The sequence below is a fragment of the Galendromus occidentalis genome, unplaced genomic scaffold, assembly GCF_000255335.2.
Source record: "Galendromus occidentalis unplaced genomic scaffold, Mocc_1.1 scf7180000076437, whole genome shotgun sequence".
NCBI lineage: Eukaryota > Metazoa > Arthropoda > Arachnida > Mesostigmata > Phytoseiidae > Galendromus > Galendromus occidentalis.
Window position 1 is genome coordinate 145 of NW_003804426.1, and position 16769 is coordinate 16913.

General features: G+C 51.2%; 1 protein-coding gene and 1 pseudogene across 1 annotated transcript; both read left to right on the plus strand.

The window, feature by feature from the left end:
• Positions 1-346: 346 nt before the first annotated feature.
• On the plus strand, positions 347-4165 carry LOC114827992 (uncharacterized protein K02A2.6-like; annotated as a pseudogene).
• Positions 4166-4653: 488 nt separating this feature from the next.
• LOC100907734 (uncharacterized) lies at positions 4654-13225 on the plus strand. The gene is made up of 7 exons (XM_029113229.1): positions 4654-4674; positions 10329-10960; positions 11068-11237; positions 11371-11498; positions 12000-12317; positions 12442-12699; positions 12854-13225. Exons 1-7 carry the CDS (start codon positions 4654-4656, stop codon positions 13223-13225), a joined length of 1899 nt encoding a protein of 632 aa, XP_028969062.1.
• Positions 13226-16769: the final 3544 nt, after the last annotated feature.

Genomic DNA, 16769 nt, shown 5'->3' on the forward strand with positions numbered 1-16769 from the left:
ATGCTGAATAAGAAGACTACGAATGAGGAGAAGAAGTACGCGGTGTTGGCGTACATGGGCGCCGACACATATACGAAGTTGTTCGACAGGATTTCACCGGAACAGGATCCGAACGACCTTACGTTCGACGAGATCGTTACGAAGGTGAAGGATTTCACCCAACCCGATGCCAATAAATGGGCAGCACGGATCGCGTTTCGGAAACTCGTCCAAACGTCCGGTGAGCCATTACTCGATTTTGAAAGCCGTCTTCGGAAAATGTCGATCGACTGCAATTGGCCCGATACAGAGAAACAGCTAAGCCTTATAGAGCAGTTTATCGCCGGGCTGACCGATTGACATACGAAACAAGCTTTAATGGTCAAATGCAAGGACAAAACGAAGTTCTCGGAAGTGTTCGCGTGCGCCGACGAAATACGAAAAGCCCAAAAGGCAACGTCATCCACTCAACCCACATCGAACCCTGACGTCGAAGTCAACGCACTCCGAATGCAACAGAAACGACGATTTCCGGCAAGGAATCAAGCACCTCGACAAACTGCTTCAAGTTCATTAAAATGCTACCGATGCGGCAACCCCAACCACTTAGCTCCGAAGTGCCCGCATATCAACTCACGATGCGACACCTGCGGAGTAGTGGGCCACTTAGCATCGGCGTGCAGGAAGAAAAGATTCCAGCAGAACTTCCTCGAAGAGTGTCCGGCGAACTTCATGACTACAGCTGTGGATCGAGACCCAATCATAATGCAAGTACGTATCCACGGAAAGCGAATTGATATGGAACTGGACACAGGCTGTGCTCTATCCACAATGCCGTACTACAAATTCGTCAAGAAGTTCCCGAATCATCAACTACAAGAAAACGACGTCCGGTTAAGATCTCCATCCGGGGAGATCATTACTCCAACAGCATTCGCATCAGTCGAAGTCGAGTTCAACGAGAACATTCAGAACCTGCGTATCTATCTCGTGAATCAACCAGATTTCCCAACCCTGTTCGGAAGAATATGGATGAAAGCGTTCCAGATCAAACCGATGATTCACGAGGCATGCAACTACAACGAAACTGAAAACATCGACAATCGGATTCAAGAGCTACTACAGAAATTCCCCAACCTTACGAAAGACGGAATCGGCAAAATACCGAGCACCGAAATGAAACTCCATTTCAGCGCACCTAACCCGACACCAGTCTATCATCGACCGCGTCCGGTCGCTCACGCCTTGCTAGCGCTCGTCGACAAAGAACTCGAGCATCTCGAGAAGTCTGGCGTAATCAAGCGCGTTCAAGTAAGCGACTGGGCACATCCAATAGTGGTCGTTCCCCGTGCAGCTGGTAAGAAAGTTCGAATTTGCGCCGATTTCAAGGTTGGACTCAATCGATTCTTGAAATTAGAAGATCATCCTTTGAAATGCATCCGGCAAGCGCTGGATAATCTCGGAACGGGACGCAAATTCTCTAAACTTGACATATCGTCGGCATTTCTCCACATGCCAGTCAGAGAACAGGATCAAAAATTTCTAACGGTCAACACCCATCGAGGGTTATTCCAGTTTACGAGAATGTCGAATGGATTGTCCAGTGCCGCCGCCGTCTGGCAAAGATACATCGAAGCAATACTCGCAGGCATCCCCGGAGTCGAAGTCGTCATCGATGATATCGTAGTAACAGCACCAACAGACGGCGAGCACCTTCAACGATTAGAAGAAGTCCTAAGGAAGCTCGATTCACAAGACATACGGCTCAACAAAGAGAAGTGCGAATTTTTCAAGGAGCAAATCCGTTTCTGCGGGTTTACGCTCAAGCACGGCGAGATTCACAAATGTGCTGAGAAAGTAGATGCCATTAGAAACGCTCCCGCACCATCTTCGATTACCGAATTGAAAGGATTCCTGGGAATGATTCAATTCTACGCACCGTTCGCAAAGCAATTAGCAGACATTGCGAATCCCCTATACGATGCGTTGAAAAGCGGTCGCGAAGCAAAATTCATCTGGACGCAGCGAATGAACGAGGCTTTATCGCGCTCAAGGCAGAACTGAGTTCGCCACGAGTACTGGTAGCGTTCGATCCAGCACGACCACTCGTGCTCGCGACCGATGCGTCACCGTATGGAATCTCAGCGATTCTATCGCATCGATACGAAGACAAGACAGAGAGGCCGATCGCGTACTATTCGAGAACGCTGACGCCCACCGAGAGACGCTACACGCAATTAGAGAAGGAAGCACTCGGTATCAAAGCCGGAATGGATAAGTTCTTCTACTATCTATTCGGCAGGCGCTTCTTACTGTTAACTGACAGCAAACCCTTGGTTTCGATATTTTCCCCATCAAAATCGTTACCCCCCCTCAGTGCAACAAGAATGCAAAATTACAGCATGTTCCTTACCGCGTTTCAGTACGACATCGAATACAGAAACACAACGCTGCATGGGAATGCTGACGCATTATCAAGGCTTCCCACGAAGAGCGAAGAGTTGACGTCGCTCCAAGACCAAGCCGAAGAGTGGTTAATCAATTACATTGCAGATGAAACACCGTTGAATCTAAAGAGAATAGCAGCAGAGAGCAAGAAATCCAAGTTTATCGTCTCGCTGCTAGCAGCAATGAACTCGGACAGAATCGGCTCTAACAAGTTCGCTACCATCGACGTCTCCGAATTCACGGTTCGTGGAGACGTACTCTTCAGAGGACACCGTGTTGTGATCCCTGAATCGTGTCAAAACGAGGTGTTAAAGGAGTTACACGAAGGACATTTCGGAGCAAAAAAGATGAAAGAACTTGCAAGACGACACGTATGGTGGAAAACCATCGACAGAGATATCGACACGAAGGCCAGCATATGTGAAATATGCCAGATGCACGCGAAGAATCCTGCGAGGTCGTACCACAGCTGGGAACCGGCGGAACACCCATTCGATCGAATACATCTCGACTTTGCGGGGCCAGTAGAAGGTCAGTACCTGTTGTTACTCGTTGATGCCAACTCAAAATGGTTAGAGATATCTGCAGCAAAAACGAAAACAACGGCAGACACGCTCAAGATGCTCCGCGAGGTATTCGCCAGGTTTGGACTCCCAAAAGTGATAGTATCGGACAACGACCCAACGTTCACATCGCTGTCATTCGAGACCTTCTGTCAAGAAAACGGAATCGTTCACAAAACTTCCCCACCATTCCACCCAGCTTCGAATGGTCAGATAGAAAGATACGTTCAGACAACAAAGAAAGCACTCCAAAAGTTAAAGGCCGAGGGGAGCGGAGAAAATCTCCATAGCATGATCCAGCGATTTCTGTTCCGGCAAAGACTGGTCAGCAGCGCCGCGACAAATCGCAGTCCGGCAGAGCTCATGATCGGGCGCCAACTCAGATCCAAATTGGACGTGATCAGTGAAGTGCCCGAAATCCCGAGGATCAGAGTGACCCCACAGTACCCGAATGGCAAGTTCGCCGTGGGCGATGAAGTCATCGCAAGGAACTACAGCGGATCTGCAAAATGGGCAACAGGAACGGTGATCAGAATCCTCGGAAGGAATACCTGCGTTGTAAAGGTACAGCGCGGAGAATGGAAGAGACATTTCAATCAGCTAAGAAAAAGACAAATCGCATCGCCTCCAAAGGGAACACTACAAGAAGAGCAAGACGCCGAAGGAGACGAAATTCCGTGGTACATATCGTCAGATTGCGAGCAGAATGGTAACGAGTCGCTCGTCTCTGAGGATTCGTTTCTATCGGCAGACAACTCAGCATCGGAACTCGAGACGTCCAGTATGCAGCAGCCAGCCATAGTAGGCGCATCGCCGCAGATAGTTAGTAATAGCACGCCGAGTTCCGAGGTAGTAATCGATGAGATGAGTGAAACAGTTGGCGATGAAGCTGTCGAGAGGTTGCGAGACCGTTCAGAAGAGCAAGTGTCGACTGACGCCACTAGACGTAGTTCAGCTAGAGTCAGAAGGGAACCCAATCGATATGGAGAATGGATAAATTAAGTGGCGCGTTGGAGATAAGAGAGGGAGAGTTGTTAGGCCCTATTCAATGTTCTGGCATGTTCACGCGCGCTTAAGAGGTACCCTAGATACGAGCTATTGGAATGGCGTTTCTGGAAAAGCAATACATCGCGGTCTGCTTCAATAAAAGAGATCGAGTATGCTGATTCACTCCACAGCACTCGGACGTTTTCATTTCGCTCCGCTAAGACCTAACAGTCCCGCTAGAGGATTCTCGAGCAAAGCTGGAGCATCGACGTTCCCGATTCCAAGTTCGTCTTTGAAGGAGTAGTTGTCCGCGGTCGAATGCTTAAAGTGAAAATATCGCGAAATGAAGAGCGTCCTCCGACGATAGTAAGCAAGCGTGATCTGCGCTCGCCCCGCCTGATGATGTGCGTCTGATTCGACTGCGTATTTCTCGAGAGGTAATGGGAGTCTGTGGTCTTCTTACACCTCGGAAAAGAACAGATGCCCACTCAATGAGCGTTCGGAGTTTTTGGGGGTATCGATATTCAGAAACCTTGAATGACCACTGCGGTTTTCTCTTCGGAGCTCGTTTCGAAACGAACCTCCTTGGGAGATCCATCCTCTATATTGAGGAATAAGAGCGTTCGGCTGCATTCCATGAAATAGCTTCGTCTCTGCCGCGAATCGTCCTAATGACATGTTTTCGAAGCCGCCTCGGGTGAGCATGATATCTGGATGGATGTCGATCCCGGGACTCGGGGTCGTATGCGGAGCTCACGGAGCTTGAAGGAAGCAGACGGAGGTCTGTTTCGGAGCAGCTTGGAAAAACCAATACGGATTGTTCGTTCGTCAGATTTCGTTGTCACAAAATCTATCTCCGGAAAACAAGGAGGCTATCATCAGCTCATCGGTCTTCGCGGGACTCACAGCGTCCGGGATTGAATGTCGGAGGGCGTTAGACGTTTTATTGCCGAGCGGAGTAGGATCCTGTCCTGCAATGCGCCAGCGAGATGAGTCACTTTGGTTGTTCGTCGCTCGAAGGTTCGTTCGGCTCGCTGGGAATCCGCAGCAGCGTTTCTGCTTCGAGTTGCTGGTTCTTATTCTCATCGTTGTCGCTGTCGTCGTTGTGACGATAGCACTAGCTGTTGCGGTGGTAGTAGAATCCATCCCATGGCACGGTGTTGGAGCAGCGAATTCGAGGGACTATTTGATATCGTTTGATTCGACGACGGTGGCTGCTGCGGCGGCGGAGTTCCCTCCAGAAGCTGGCATCATCCGAGTAACGCAGCCAGGCCGCTCGTCCAACTGCCCGGTCTGTTCCCTCCTGAGCCCATTCCACCCTCCGAGTTGTCACCCATAACTTTGACTATTTGTGTGCGTTCTGTGTTGAGGCTCACGCTCTCCCCGTAGGGATGTGTTTCGCTGGAGGGTTTTTCGCATGTTGGGATCACTGGTGGTGACTATTGGCTGCTACCAAGCTAAGGAAGCTCTGACTGTGAAAAAACCCCTCCCCCGGTCCTGTCTGCTCTGCTCGCTCGCTCACTCGCTCGTTCGTTCGCTTAGGACCGCGGAGAAGATCGAGCAAGATCAACCGAGCCAAGATCACGGTCGGCGCTTCGCATCGAATAATTTATACAGGCGCCTCCTACCTTGACTTGTTCAGTCTAACCACAAACTCCCGCCTGCTAGGCAGCCTGCCAGACTTCTCGAGTATTCGAATTCTGAAGATCAACTACTGAGCGAAGCAGACGCGTCTCTGTTGATGTTTTTGAGATACTCTCCGATCGATTCGCTACACAAGAATCCCGAGGTTCTCACGTCGAGTCGAGAAGTACCTGTTCCCGTCGTCGAAGGGAATCGCTTCGTGTCGGCGGGCTCGAGACGACTCTGGCTTGAAATTGGGCTCGGCACCCGACCTAGGCTGAGGATCTTTTGGTGTCCATAAAAAAATCGGGTAACATGCTCTCTGGCAGACGAATTGACAAACCGGTAGAGGTTGAGTCAATTTTTCTGTACCACAAACGGTGGAATTTCCGGGAGTCCAGCTTGAGTTCGATGGAGATCATCGGAATTCGGAATGCAGCCGGGAATGGGATTTCCTTCAAAATGGAAATCTTTATCATCCTCGTTCTCCCACCTATGAATCGCTTCCTGGGAATCGCGATCATTTTCGATGGATGATTCGTTAAGATTTCCGAATGGGAAACACCGCCGGGAATCGCGACGTGGAGAGCCCAATGCGTGGAGTCAGAAGCCGAAAATTCGAGTATATCTCATCCCTTTCTGCTCCAAAGTTCTCGCATTAAATTCTACGGGAGGTCGAAGAATTTTCCTGCAAAAGAGTTCCATCGAGGACTCGAGAACTCGAGACCCGGACTCTGCTCTCAGAGTCGAAAATTCTTCTCCTCTCTCCTGGTATCAGCGCGCCTCCGACCGGTGTGAGCACGGAGATCGAAAACAAAGTTCGGAACGGGATCGACCGCGTCCGAAGTCGCTGTGTCTTCGGGCGATTTCAGAGAAGTGTCGCCAAGAGGAGGACACAATCCGAAGACGGACACTTTCGACTGTTGTACCGACTCCGTTCCTCGAATGGTAGCTGAACTATCCACCGGGTGTCGAACGCCTACCCCGTCTGCCATTCATCGTCCATCTTCGTCCGCTCCCAATTAGATGCTGAAAAGCCGAAATATCTCACGCTTGTTAAAATGCGATGAGTCGCATGTCGTTCTGTGTCCTGACGACAATAAAACCAGCAGTGACGAATTCCTTTAATTGCTCGAGTGTCGCTCCGAAGCGAAGGGGCGTTCAAGAAACCTAGTCTCGGGTGCTGGTCATCAAGAAAGTTTTCAGTCCGATCTCCGATCGTCAATGCCCTTCGTCAATGGGACGTCCATCTCCCGGCGAGTCTAGCGTGGGTGAGAGAAGCTCGTGTCTCCCGATGCTGAGTGAGTCCGAAGCTTCCTGTAGGGATATTCCGGAGATGAGACGTGGACTCCATTGCCACGTGGTCGCGACCACGTGGAGCCTTCTCCAACGTCGTTCGGGGAGGAAGAAAGTCCCGCGGAGGCATAGTCTGTCTGGGGCAGCGCGGGATCTTTCTAAGCCGCGAGGAAGTTGCGAAAGCAGAAGGCGAGGGGCGGCTCTCACAGACGCGGAAGGAATCTCTGTCTCTCGCTTACGGCCTTAAGCAGCATGTATCACACGGAGACCTCCTTTTTCGCTCGTTCTGTTCTCGCCCCTACTCCCGCGGGAATTCGGTCCGTTGATTTTTCCCAGAGTTTCGTCTCGTGCCGCTCTCTCTCTTTATCGTAGCGTCACAATTATCGATGAGGATAATCACCCCTTCGGAGAGGGGGAAGAGCGAGATGTCGGATCGAGCGAAGCTTAAAATTCGTCAGTCGAGCGGGCGATGGACAAGTTTGTCGGGTAACGATGAGAATCGGTACACGGGATCGCCCGCGCCCGTAGAACACTGCGCAGACAGCAAAGTGGCAAATACCGAGACCTACAAAACCAGACCGCTAGAGAGGAAACGAACCGACGGGAAGGAGATCTGGGAGGGAAACTCCTCCTGTCCCAGCGGTCTTCTCGCTCTCTTCTTCCCTGTCTGGCCGTTCCTCTCCGATCGCTGTTCTCCTCCGTCGTCATTCCCCTCCGGTCGTCGTACTCTTGCTCTAGTTTCTATGTCTCGCGAAAGACTCTCTGTTCTCCTGTTTTCCTTCCGTCGGTCGGTATGGCGCTCGGCCCGTTCTACTCCCCATATATTTCTTTCCTCTCTTCTTTCTGTTCTCACCAGTGATGTAACCTCAACGCGTTCTCGTCCCAGACGGCGCCGGATATAGAGAGCGCGTTCTTTTTCCCCTGAGCCGTGCCATGCCGGGCAGGCGAACGGGCTGGCGGGATACCAGACAGAAAAGAGACCGACGGGAGGGAACGAGACCGTCGGAGGAAACAGGAGGCAAAGAGGGAAATGAGGGGCAGCTCGGGTGAGGAAGTGGGATCGTCGGCTCCAGCGGCCGCGGATAGAGAGAAGTACTTACAAGGCCAAGGCCAACATGAAGAGGGTATTCCCCGTTCGCGGCGTACGTTTGCCTCACGTTGCCGGGTCGGATGAACAAGCTCGACGTCAAAAATCGAGCGATTTATCCGATCGGAGCCAGCGTGCGAGAGGGATGCATCCTCAGCCAGGCCCGTGGGGATCGAATCGATCAGGCTCACGTCTTGCGATCATCGGCGTTGCGGGGATTATTTCTGAAATGTCGAATTACCTCGAGGATATCCATGTGGAGCTGCGAAATGAATTTCGCAATTCAGTCACGACGCGACGTTGCGACGGAAAGTATTGGGTGAAGAGGATTCTTCTCGGAGCGGATAAGAGCACGGCGCGGCATGTTTCGCACGTGGTATCTAGGTATCTAGCGAAGTCTGGGATATCCCTTCACCGGGCTCTTATTCCTGTGGCTCTCTCTCTTACCGTCGTTCTCCTTCCTGTTCTTCCCGTTCGTTGGCCGTTCTCGCTCAATATTCTCTCATTCCCCGCTTCCTCGTCCCTTCTTCCTCGGTTTTGTTGTTCTCCTTCCCCAGAGTCGTTTCCCATCCTTGTTCTCCTCGCTCTCGATGCCGCTCTCTGCCTTCGTTTCCCCTGCGGCCGGGGCTTCTGTCGCTGTCCCGTCGGTCGGTCGTGTTTTCCCTGCGGCAAGCGAGACGAGAAAAGGGACAGAAAGAGAGTCGATGGAGAGTTCATTCACCTCTCTTCGGCTCGCTCTTCTCTACTTTTCCCCTTCTTCTTTTCACCCCTCTTTCTTCTTCCCGCATCGCGGGCAGAAACTCCCATCCTGCGATGCAGTCAGTTCGCCATACAGCCGGTGAGGTAACACAGAGGGAAGTCCCGACCTTGAGGAAAACTGTACAGAGATGAGGGGTAGAGGTGAAGAGAGGGATCGAGCGGAGCGGACTTACAAGAGAACAATCGTGGGAGGAGCATACGAGCCGGAAGGGAGAGATCAGACCAAGGGATCGCGGAATATAGCGCGGAAAAGTGTTTCCGACGACGATTCCGGCGTTCTCGAAATTTCTCGCGTCGACAATCAATGACGTGTCGATTCGATCGAGCTTGTAATCTGAGGGGACGCTAGTATCAACCTCGACGTATCGGAGCACAAGATTCTATCGACTCCCCCATACCGTCGGAAAAGAGCTGGTTGGTCTTTCCATCTAAGATGATGCCCTGCAAAGCCTGAAAAATGTGAATGCGCGCCGTGGCCCCTCGATTGATGCGCTGACGTATATTACTCCTGGAATCGCCGGTTCTCAGGGCATTCTCTGGGTTGGGGGGGATCCTTGGGCGATGTTCCGTCGTCGATTGTGGGTTCAGCGGAATCTAACGTACGGCGAAGGAGCCGGCCCACCCATCGACCGTCCACGAAGATTGTTTCTCCTCGTCGACGTCGTCGAGCCAGCCAGCCAGCAAGCGAACCAACCAGCTTGCAGTCGAATTGGTATTTCATTTGGAAACGAACGAACGAGTGGGTCGGTGAGCGGCGGAACGAACGAACGAACGAACGAGCGAGCGAACCAAGAGTGGAAGTACAGAGGGAAGGACCACTGTAGGATCTGCCGCAGCAAACCCCGGTGCCGAAGCCAGACAGCCAACCAGCCAGCAGATGACTTCGCTCCGCGTAGCCCAGCTAATGGTTAATGCCCAACGGAACGGGAATCCTGTAATGGCTTTGCCGCTTGGCTTTCCCTTCCTTTCGACGTTTTCCCGTTCGTTCGTTCGTTCATTTGGTCGTCTGTCCGTCTCTCTGTCGGTCTGTGCGGTCGTTCGCTCGTCTGAGCGAGGCTCCCTACGTTCGCTTGCGTCGGTCGGTCTCGTCTGTCGAGCGCTTACGGAGGTTAGCCGCGTTCTTCGGGGAGGGGGAGACTAGCGGCTAATGCGAAGATAATTCGCGGGAATGAAAAAGAAAAACCACATTTTCCTTTTGTATGAGCCGCCTGCGTCATCAATTGTGACGATCGTGCCACTGAGCACAAATGCGATCCGAGCGTGACGGAAGGAGGAAGCTCTCACTGTCTCGAGATATTCGATGACGTCTCTATGGCACACCAGAGAACGTATGGAGATTCAAAATAAGAATTATACCCATGAAATTAGAACTATGGTCGAATTATTATTTATTACGGAGAAAATAAAATTTAATTTAATATATATATACAATAAGCCTAGACTTTCCCAGGACCCATGTGATGTGATCCAATCGCGGGATATTCCCAAGATCCGGCGAAGCCGTGCGCGTAGAATTAATCAGAGTAATTTTTACTTATTATTATTATTTCGAGCATGTGATGACCCGTCGTGTTCATTCTTTCCAGGTACTGGGAACCAATGACTTCAAGGCTTCCAATGGCTGGCTATACAAGTTCAAAGAGCGCCATGGATTCGTCATGAGCAGCAAAGCGGCTCAATCGAGTATGGGAATCGGAGCGCCCGCTCCGTCACACCCGCTTTCAACCCATAGTCACTCTGCCCCCCCATCGATGACCGCTCCTCAGCATTCCCCACCCGGACCTCCGATGGTACCGCCCAACGCGTGTCTTCCAAGCGAATATCCTCCACCAGCTTCAATAGCAGCTGTAGTTCCGCATCCGGGGATGCAGCAGCGAGGGGCACCGTCCTTAGCCTCAGCGATGCCTCCCCACCAGCAATTAGGTTCACTAGGACCCTCACCGATTCATCTGAGCGGCCACATGGCCCCTCCGCCACCTCCACCTCACACTCCGAGAGATCTCGTGACTCCACCTCCACTCGGTTCGTCCCAACAAATTCCTTCACTGGGTCCATCGCCGTTTCTACCACCTCCCCCCCAACACATAAGTCCGCCACCTGCGGTACAAACTCCTGGTAAACCTTCGCCCGACTACGAACTGGCAAACTATCACCAAGCCTTGAACGACTACGACCCTTCGAGAATCTATACAGTCAGCGAGACGTGTCTCTTGTTCAAGTGAGTGAGAAATTATGAGCTTGTCATTCCCAGCTGCATACGCTGCGTGGAACGAACCCTCGACGTATCGCTACGCATTCAATAAATTATTCCTCTCCCGTTTGCAGCAAGCTGCCACTTTCTGAACGAGATACCTTCTCGGACACCTTGAATGCCGAGTCGCGTATCACGGTTCTGCTTTGTGCCAATGCTGACGGAAGCCAAAAACTCCGGCCATTGGTCATAAACTCGCGTCGCGATGGTGAAGATTTCAATGAAAACAGAGACAAATTACCAGGTGAGCTCCGAGACTCCTTGATCGACGACCTACTCACACATGTATTTTTAAGATGGAGAAGGCTGAGGACGGACACGTTCGCCTGGGAGCCTCGGCTCCATTCACGCGCCTAACGGAATTCTCTTCCTTGCAGTGTCTTACGAGACTCAAAGATCCTCTTTCCTCACGGGGAAAATCTTCCAGCAGTGGATCTGGGAGCTGGAGAGGCGAGTCGATTACCCGTGCGTCCTATTGTTGGACACGAGTCCTGCTCATGTAAGTGTACGTAGTCAGAATTTTGTTTTATTTTCACTGATCAAAGCATGAGCATGTTTCCATTGACCCTCTCCGAATCTATCTCGAAATCGCCCGGAACCCCGCTCTGGTTCCGAGTTTCTTTTTTTCTTTCTCTCGAAGACGCGGCTTCCGCAGCCGGTGCTCGCTCCACTTGCCATCTGCGATGAAACCAATCCGATCAGATTTACATAATGACTTTTCCCGTTTTCTTGAAGCTCGTTTTCTCCTCCCGTCGTTGACTCGTAACGCTCTACGCGCAGCGTCTTCGGTTATATTTGCCTTCAGCATCGAATTGCGACTCGACTGATTGGATGGTGGCTGGAGCGATATTTTCCGAGAGGCTCAGCGTGTCTTTCTGTTTGTGCTCTCCATATCACCGCCGCTTGCTTTCCGCGAGCGGTCTTCCCCTCTCTCTCTCTCTATTCTTCCATTCCTGTGAAGACTCTCGATCGGCAACGCTGAGCGATATCGTTTGCCTACTTGCAGGTAAGCGTACAAAGTGACAAAATCAAGCTTCTGTTTCTTCAAAACTCGCTCCGTCAGCTGCAACCGCTCAATCAAGGTGCCATGACCGAGTTCAAGGCGCGGTATAAGGCCGAGATGATTTCTCACATCGAACAAAACTACAAGCAGTTAGGACAAAACAGTAATTGTAGTGGCGGAAACAGTAACGGAGTCTGGAACCTGACGCCTCCTGAGGCAATGTTGTCGTTTGTCGACGCACTCTACATCTTGAATCAAGCTTGGAAATCGCTAAGCAGAGAATCACTCCTCGAATCGTGGACCCGCTCACAGCTGCTTTCGGTAAGTCGGGGCGATGTCTCCGTCGGTTGCGAAGAAAATTGGAGAATTCTCGCGCTCACTGACCGGACCGGTCGAGACCGCGGGTCTCTCAGGGGGATCTAATTTCAAATTTGGAACTCCGCAGTTTCGGATGTACAATGGTCGTAAGGACATCGAAGAAGAAGCTATTCACGAGCTCAGTCAAGTGATGAAGGCGAGCAAAATCTGCTGCGGAGAATCCATCAGCAACGCGCAAGGCGCAGGCAGTCCTGTTGGCGGTTCTGAGTTGAGCCGAAAAGAAATCGTAGAATTTCTTCACTTGGACGATTCATTCCCAACCTCATACTCATTTTCCGAGGAAGCCTTTGAGAGTTCTCGAGCGCCTCAAGGCTACACTAATGAGGTGAGATTCTATTGAGCCCCCGTCCCCCTCCGCTTGGAAGCGGGGATTACCGGTATAATAAATTATTATTATTATTATTGCCTCGGCAGACCGTCGTCAGTCCCTCAGTTTAATCAGCAGCCATATCATTGACCCTCCCGAAACCCTCCCGCAGGCAATGGATACTGCTCTGATGCAGTACTACCACTTGCAACGTGCCCGACAACAGACGCCAGAGGAGATTCTATCGATGCTCGACACGATGGAGCGATTTTTCACTCATCAGGCACTCATCAGCTCCACAGACATCCTCGCCATCCATTCGCTGAGGTCCAAGACGTACCAGATCGCCAGTAACTACTACCCGCCGACAAGTAGCATGCTCTCGTCGGCGTCGTCGTTGGGAGTACCGCCTCCCGTAGTTTCGCCGCCGATGTCATCAACGCCACATGCACATCTGAGCCCACATTCGCAGTACACGCCGCCCTTGCTAACGGGACCTCCGTTAGTTCCCCATCAGCAACCCCCATATCCCGTTTCGTACTGACTGTCCCGATGAGGCTGCAGCCTGTCAATCAGCCAGTCAGTCGGGAGACCCAACCCGCCGGATGCCGTGGTCGGAGCAGCCCGGCCAGCCAAGCAGCCAGCTAGACCCAAGCGCCAGGTTTTCCCGCGGCGGAACCCACCGTATCCATATCAACTACTCAGGAAGGGACAAAATCAACATATCAACAAGCAGCTGCGGATCATGCACGATCGAACGGAACATTGGCCTCGGAAAGCCTCGCTTAGGATTTTAAAGCGACATTGCGTTCGACTCCACGAAACCCCCGCTTACTGTCTCTCTCTGTTGAACCTTGTTCGTTGAATTTTTGCAGACTTTACTGACGAAGTTGTTTCGTTTCTGGCGAAAGTCTCGCGCTACGGTGCGCTCAATCCACGAGCGACAAAGTCGGAACGTTTGTTTCACCCGTTCCCGAATTTCTGACCGAAATTTCGAATCGTCTGTGATAATCGAAATCGCGTTCCATGAAGGTTTGACCGAGACGAGATGCGGACGCCTACCCGACCTCGGCCATGAAGCGTACCAGGTACCGGACTGAGTTTGCGCGAAGGTGCCAATAATCTACCTCCATGTGCCAAAGAGACATCTTTTACTGCATCGGCAACATCTTCAATCTGAAGCGACCCAATGCGTCACGACAAGAACTCCTGAACGAATCTATGCACTGAAAATAGACTCCGGCCGCAGTTCTTCAGCAGCAGTAGCAGCGGAAGCAACGATGGAACGAGAATGAGAAGAAGGAAAGAACAAGAGAAATCACCAACAACAGAGATCCCTCCCGAAAAACTTCCCCAGATACTATGTTTACAACATCATTAGAGCATACTTGATATACACTTCGACCGGAATACACGAGACAGACCACGGATACCGTGGAAATGTCGAGAACGAAGGATATCATCATCATCATCGACGACGGCGACATGAAGTTAGGGAAAAAGCCAAATGCAACCGCGACGGTACAAGTTCAGAGCTCCCTGCGCAGGCTTGCCTTCCTCATGAGTAGCGTAAAAACAATATATACATTATTATGTAATAATAATTATTACTATATATAACGCCTTGATCAGGGGTTGCGGTCCGTAAAGCAATATTCTCTCACTTTTCGTAGGACTGGTAGACGACTTGTGAGATCGTGTGAAATCGTCTTGTTTGCGAGGAGGTTGATTTGTTGGTCGGTTACCCCCTCCAACTCATGTAACAGACACGGTTGGATATCAACGAATTTTGCGTCGCTGAACCCGCTATTCGGAGACGGCGTTCGCTCATCTCTCCTGACGGAAGCAACTAGAGAGCCGGGGATCGTTTCTCGAGGCCCATCATTCTCGCCTCCCTTCGCCTCTGTTCAGCTTACGACAACTTCGGATAATAATGATTCCGCTGCGAATGATTATTATCATTGCAGCGTCGATATCAGACGATCAGTCCCCGATCCGAGGAGCTGGCAGAGGAAATTTCTCCAGCGGGAGTTATTCACTCGGGATTGACTTCCTCCAGAAGATTCGAATTCGAAGTTTCATCGCGGAACCTGGTCGCACCTCCGAGTCGAAAATCCTAAATGCCTCAAGCGGCGAAACCATGGAGTCGACTGAGCCACCTACTCCTGAAGAATCCGAAGCATCTCTCTCCCGCGGGAGGCTCCTAACTCGACTTTTGATCTCACGAACATCATAGTAAGAGCGATGGATTCCGGTTCGAATCGATCAGGTGAAGTCGGCTCCAGTGGAGTGGAGCCCCAGTTGAATTTACCAGGGATTCGATCATAGAAATCGTTAGGCAGGGGCCGTGGCTCCCCCGGTCCCGTAGGAGCAAATGGTGAACACCGTCACACCCGTGACATGGAACTGCATCTACAACAGCTCCGAGCGTGGTCAGTCGGTTGATGGGTATTGTAATAGACTTAGAGTTAGAGTAATAAGTTCGCTTACGGATGACAGGGTAGGCCTCCTGGTCCTTTGAGCTGGCCAGATCAGATCAACACAACAAACACAGTCTTTGGAACGATGCGTGACGCGACATGTTTGCTGCAAGAACGGCGAGTTTTCGAAGCGGTCGAAAATCGCCAAAATATTCGAAAATTTTCGAATATTCGAGCTGGGAATCAGAAACTAATCGATCGCATTCATTGTGTCGAAGCGAAGATATTCGACGCTAAACGGCAGCGTACCAACAGACTCTTGATTGCGGCTCACACGCTAAAGCGTCCGTTCCTGGGATGGTGGATACATATCGGAAGGAAAATAATCGAATGAGGAGTGAAATACATGCATTTAGGTCGAAGGCCTGCTAAGCAATAGAAAGCTGCTTCGGGGATGAGTTTTCGTTGAAAGTGCAGGAGCTCCCCCGCGGGAGTTACGCGCAATGTGTCCAATGTCTCCGGCTCCGAAGGGCCCTCCTATGCAAGAACCCCATCTGGTCTTTTAGCACCTTGTGGCAATCTGTCCCCGTGCCACTGATTCAGCTCAGCCAGAAGGGTACAATAAACGAACAAACTGCAACATATCATCGAAGTCTAAGATGACCGTAAATTGAGTCTATTCTTGGCGGTTGATACGCGACCGGAGAAGGAACGGGGGATGTCTTCCACGACGGGAAGCGCTCGATCCCGCCAGACAGTCCAGCCCTGGGTTTTTAGTTCCTCAATTGCGGAATGGTCGGAAGCAGGGAAACCCTGGAACCTGAAATCCCAATTCCTCGCGCCTTGCTCCGTAGGATCCCAGTGATCTGTCGGTAGATCTATCGAACCATCAAATCATCGATGGCACGCTGCCGATAGTCGGATGGGAGCGAGAAGAGCTTATAGTCAATTTACCTCAGCATACGTAATGTATCTAGTACCTTGTTGCGGCCGTCACCTTGCCGGCGGCACGCCATGCAATGTTAATACTGTGGTTACTAATGTTAGTAGATTTATGTAGATCAAGTCTATCCGTCGGTGTCGAGTCGTTGGTCGAACTGCCCGAGTACGAGGGAACAGAGCCTGAGTTGACGAGGCATTGCGTTCCTATGGGTCACGAAAGACCTCATGCTGACGAACACCAGGCGCGGCATATATGAGGTCTCGGCATCGAGACACCAACGACGGCGGTGACCACGGCGGCGTCGACATCGTCGGACTTCGACCAGAGTAGGTGATGCCGACTACGAGTTGCCTCAATGCAGCAGCAATAACCAACAAAGTAGATGGAGACTGATACATATAAGGCCAGCGACGGGGTGAGGGCAGTGAATCGATCAGAGACTTGCCGATGATATGGAAGGGGAGCGCAGATCGATGACGGTCCGCTCCCTCATCTTTTTCAACGAACATAGAAGAAGACAAGGAGGGAATAGCTTGAACACTGTATGAGAGATGAACTAACTTTCGCTTATGCAAGTTTGGATAATAATAATAATTCTCCTTCCTCATCACGACGACGTAACTCCTGGCCTGAGAACAGAATTGCGGAGGACGTGACTGCGACCGAATACGTGTGCGTAGCTTTGACTAGACTCTAGATCACTTGATAATAATTGAAGTTACCTG

What these genes read in the sequence shown, in the direction of transcription:
- LOC100907734 (XM_029113229.1), top strand. Translation starts at nt 4,654, where the DNA reads ATGTTTTCGAAGCCGCCTCGG. An exon ending in GAGACGTGTCTCTTGTTCAA is followed by an intron (nt 10,961 to 11,067) that starts GTGAGTGAGAAA and finishes TCCCGTTTGCAG; the next exon opens with CAAGCTGCCACTTTCTGAAC. An exon ending in CGAGTCCTGCTCATGTAAGT is followed by an intron (nt 11,499 to 11,999) that starts GTACGTAGTCAG and finishes GCCTACTTGCAG; the next exon opens with GTAAGCGTACAAAGTGACAA.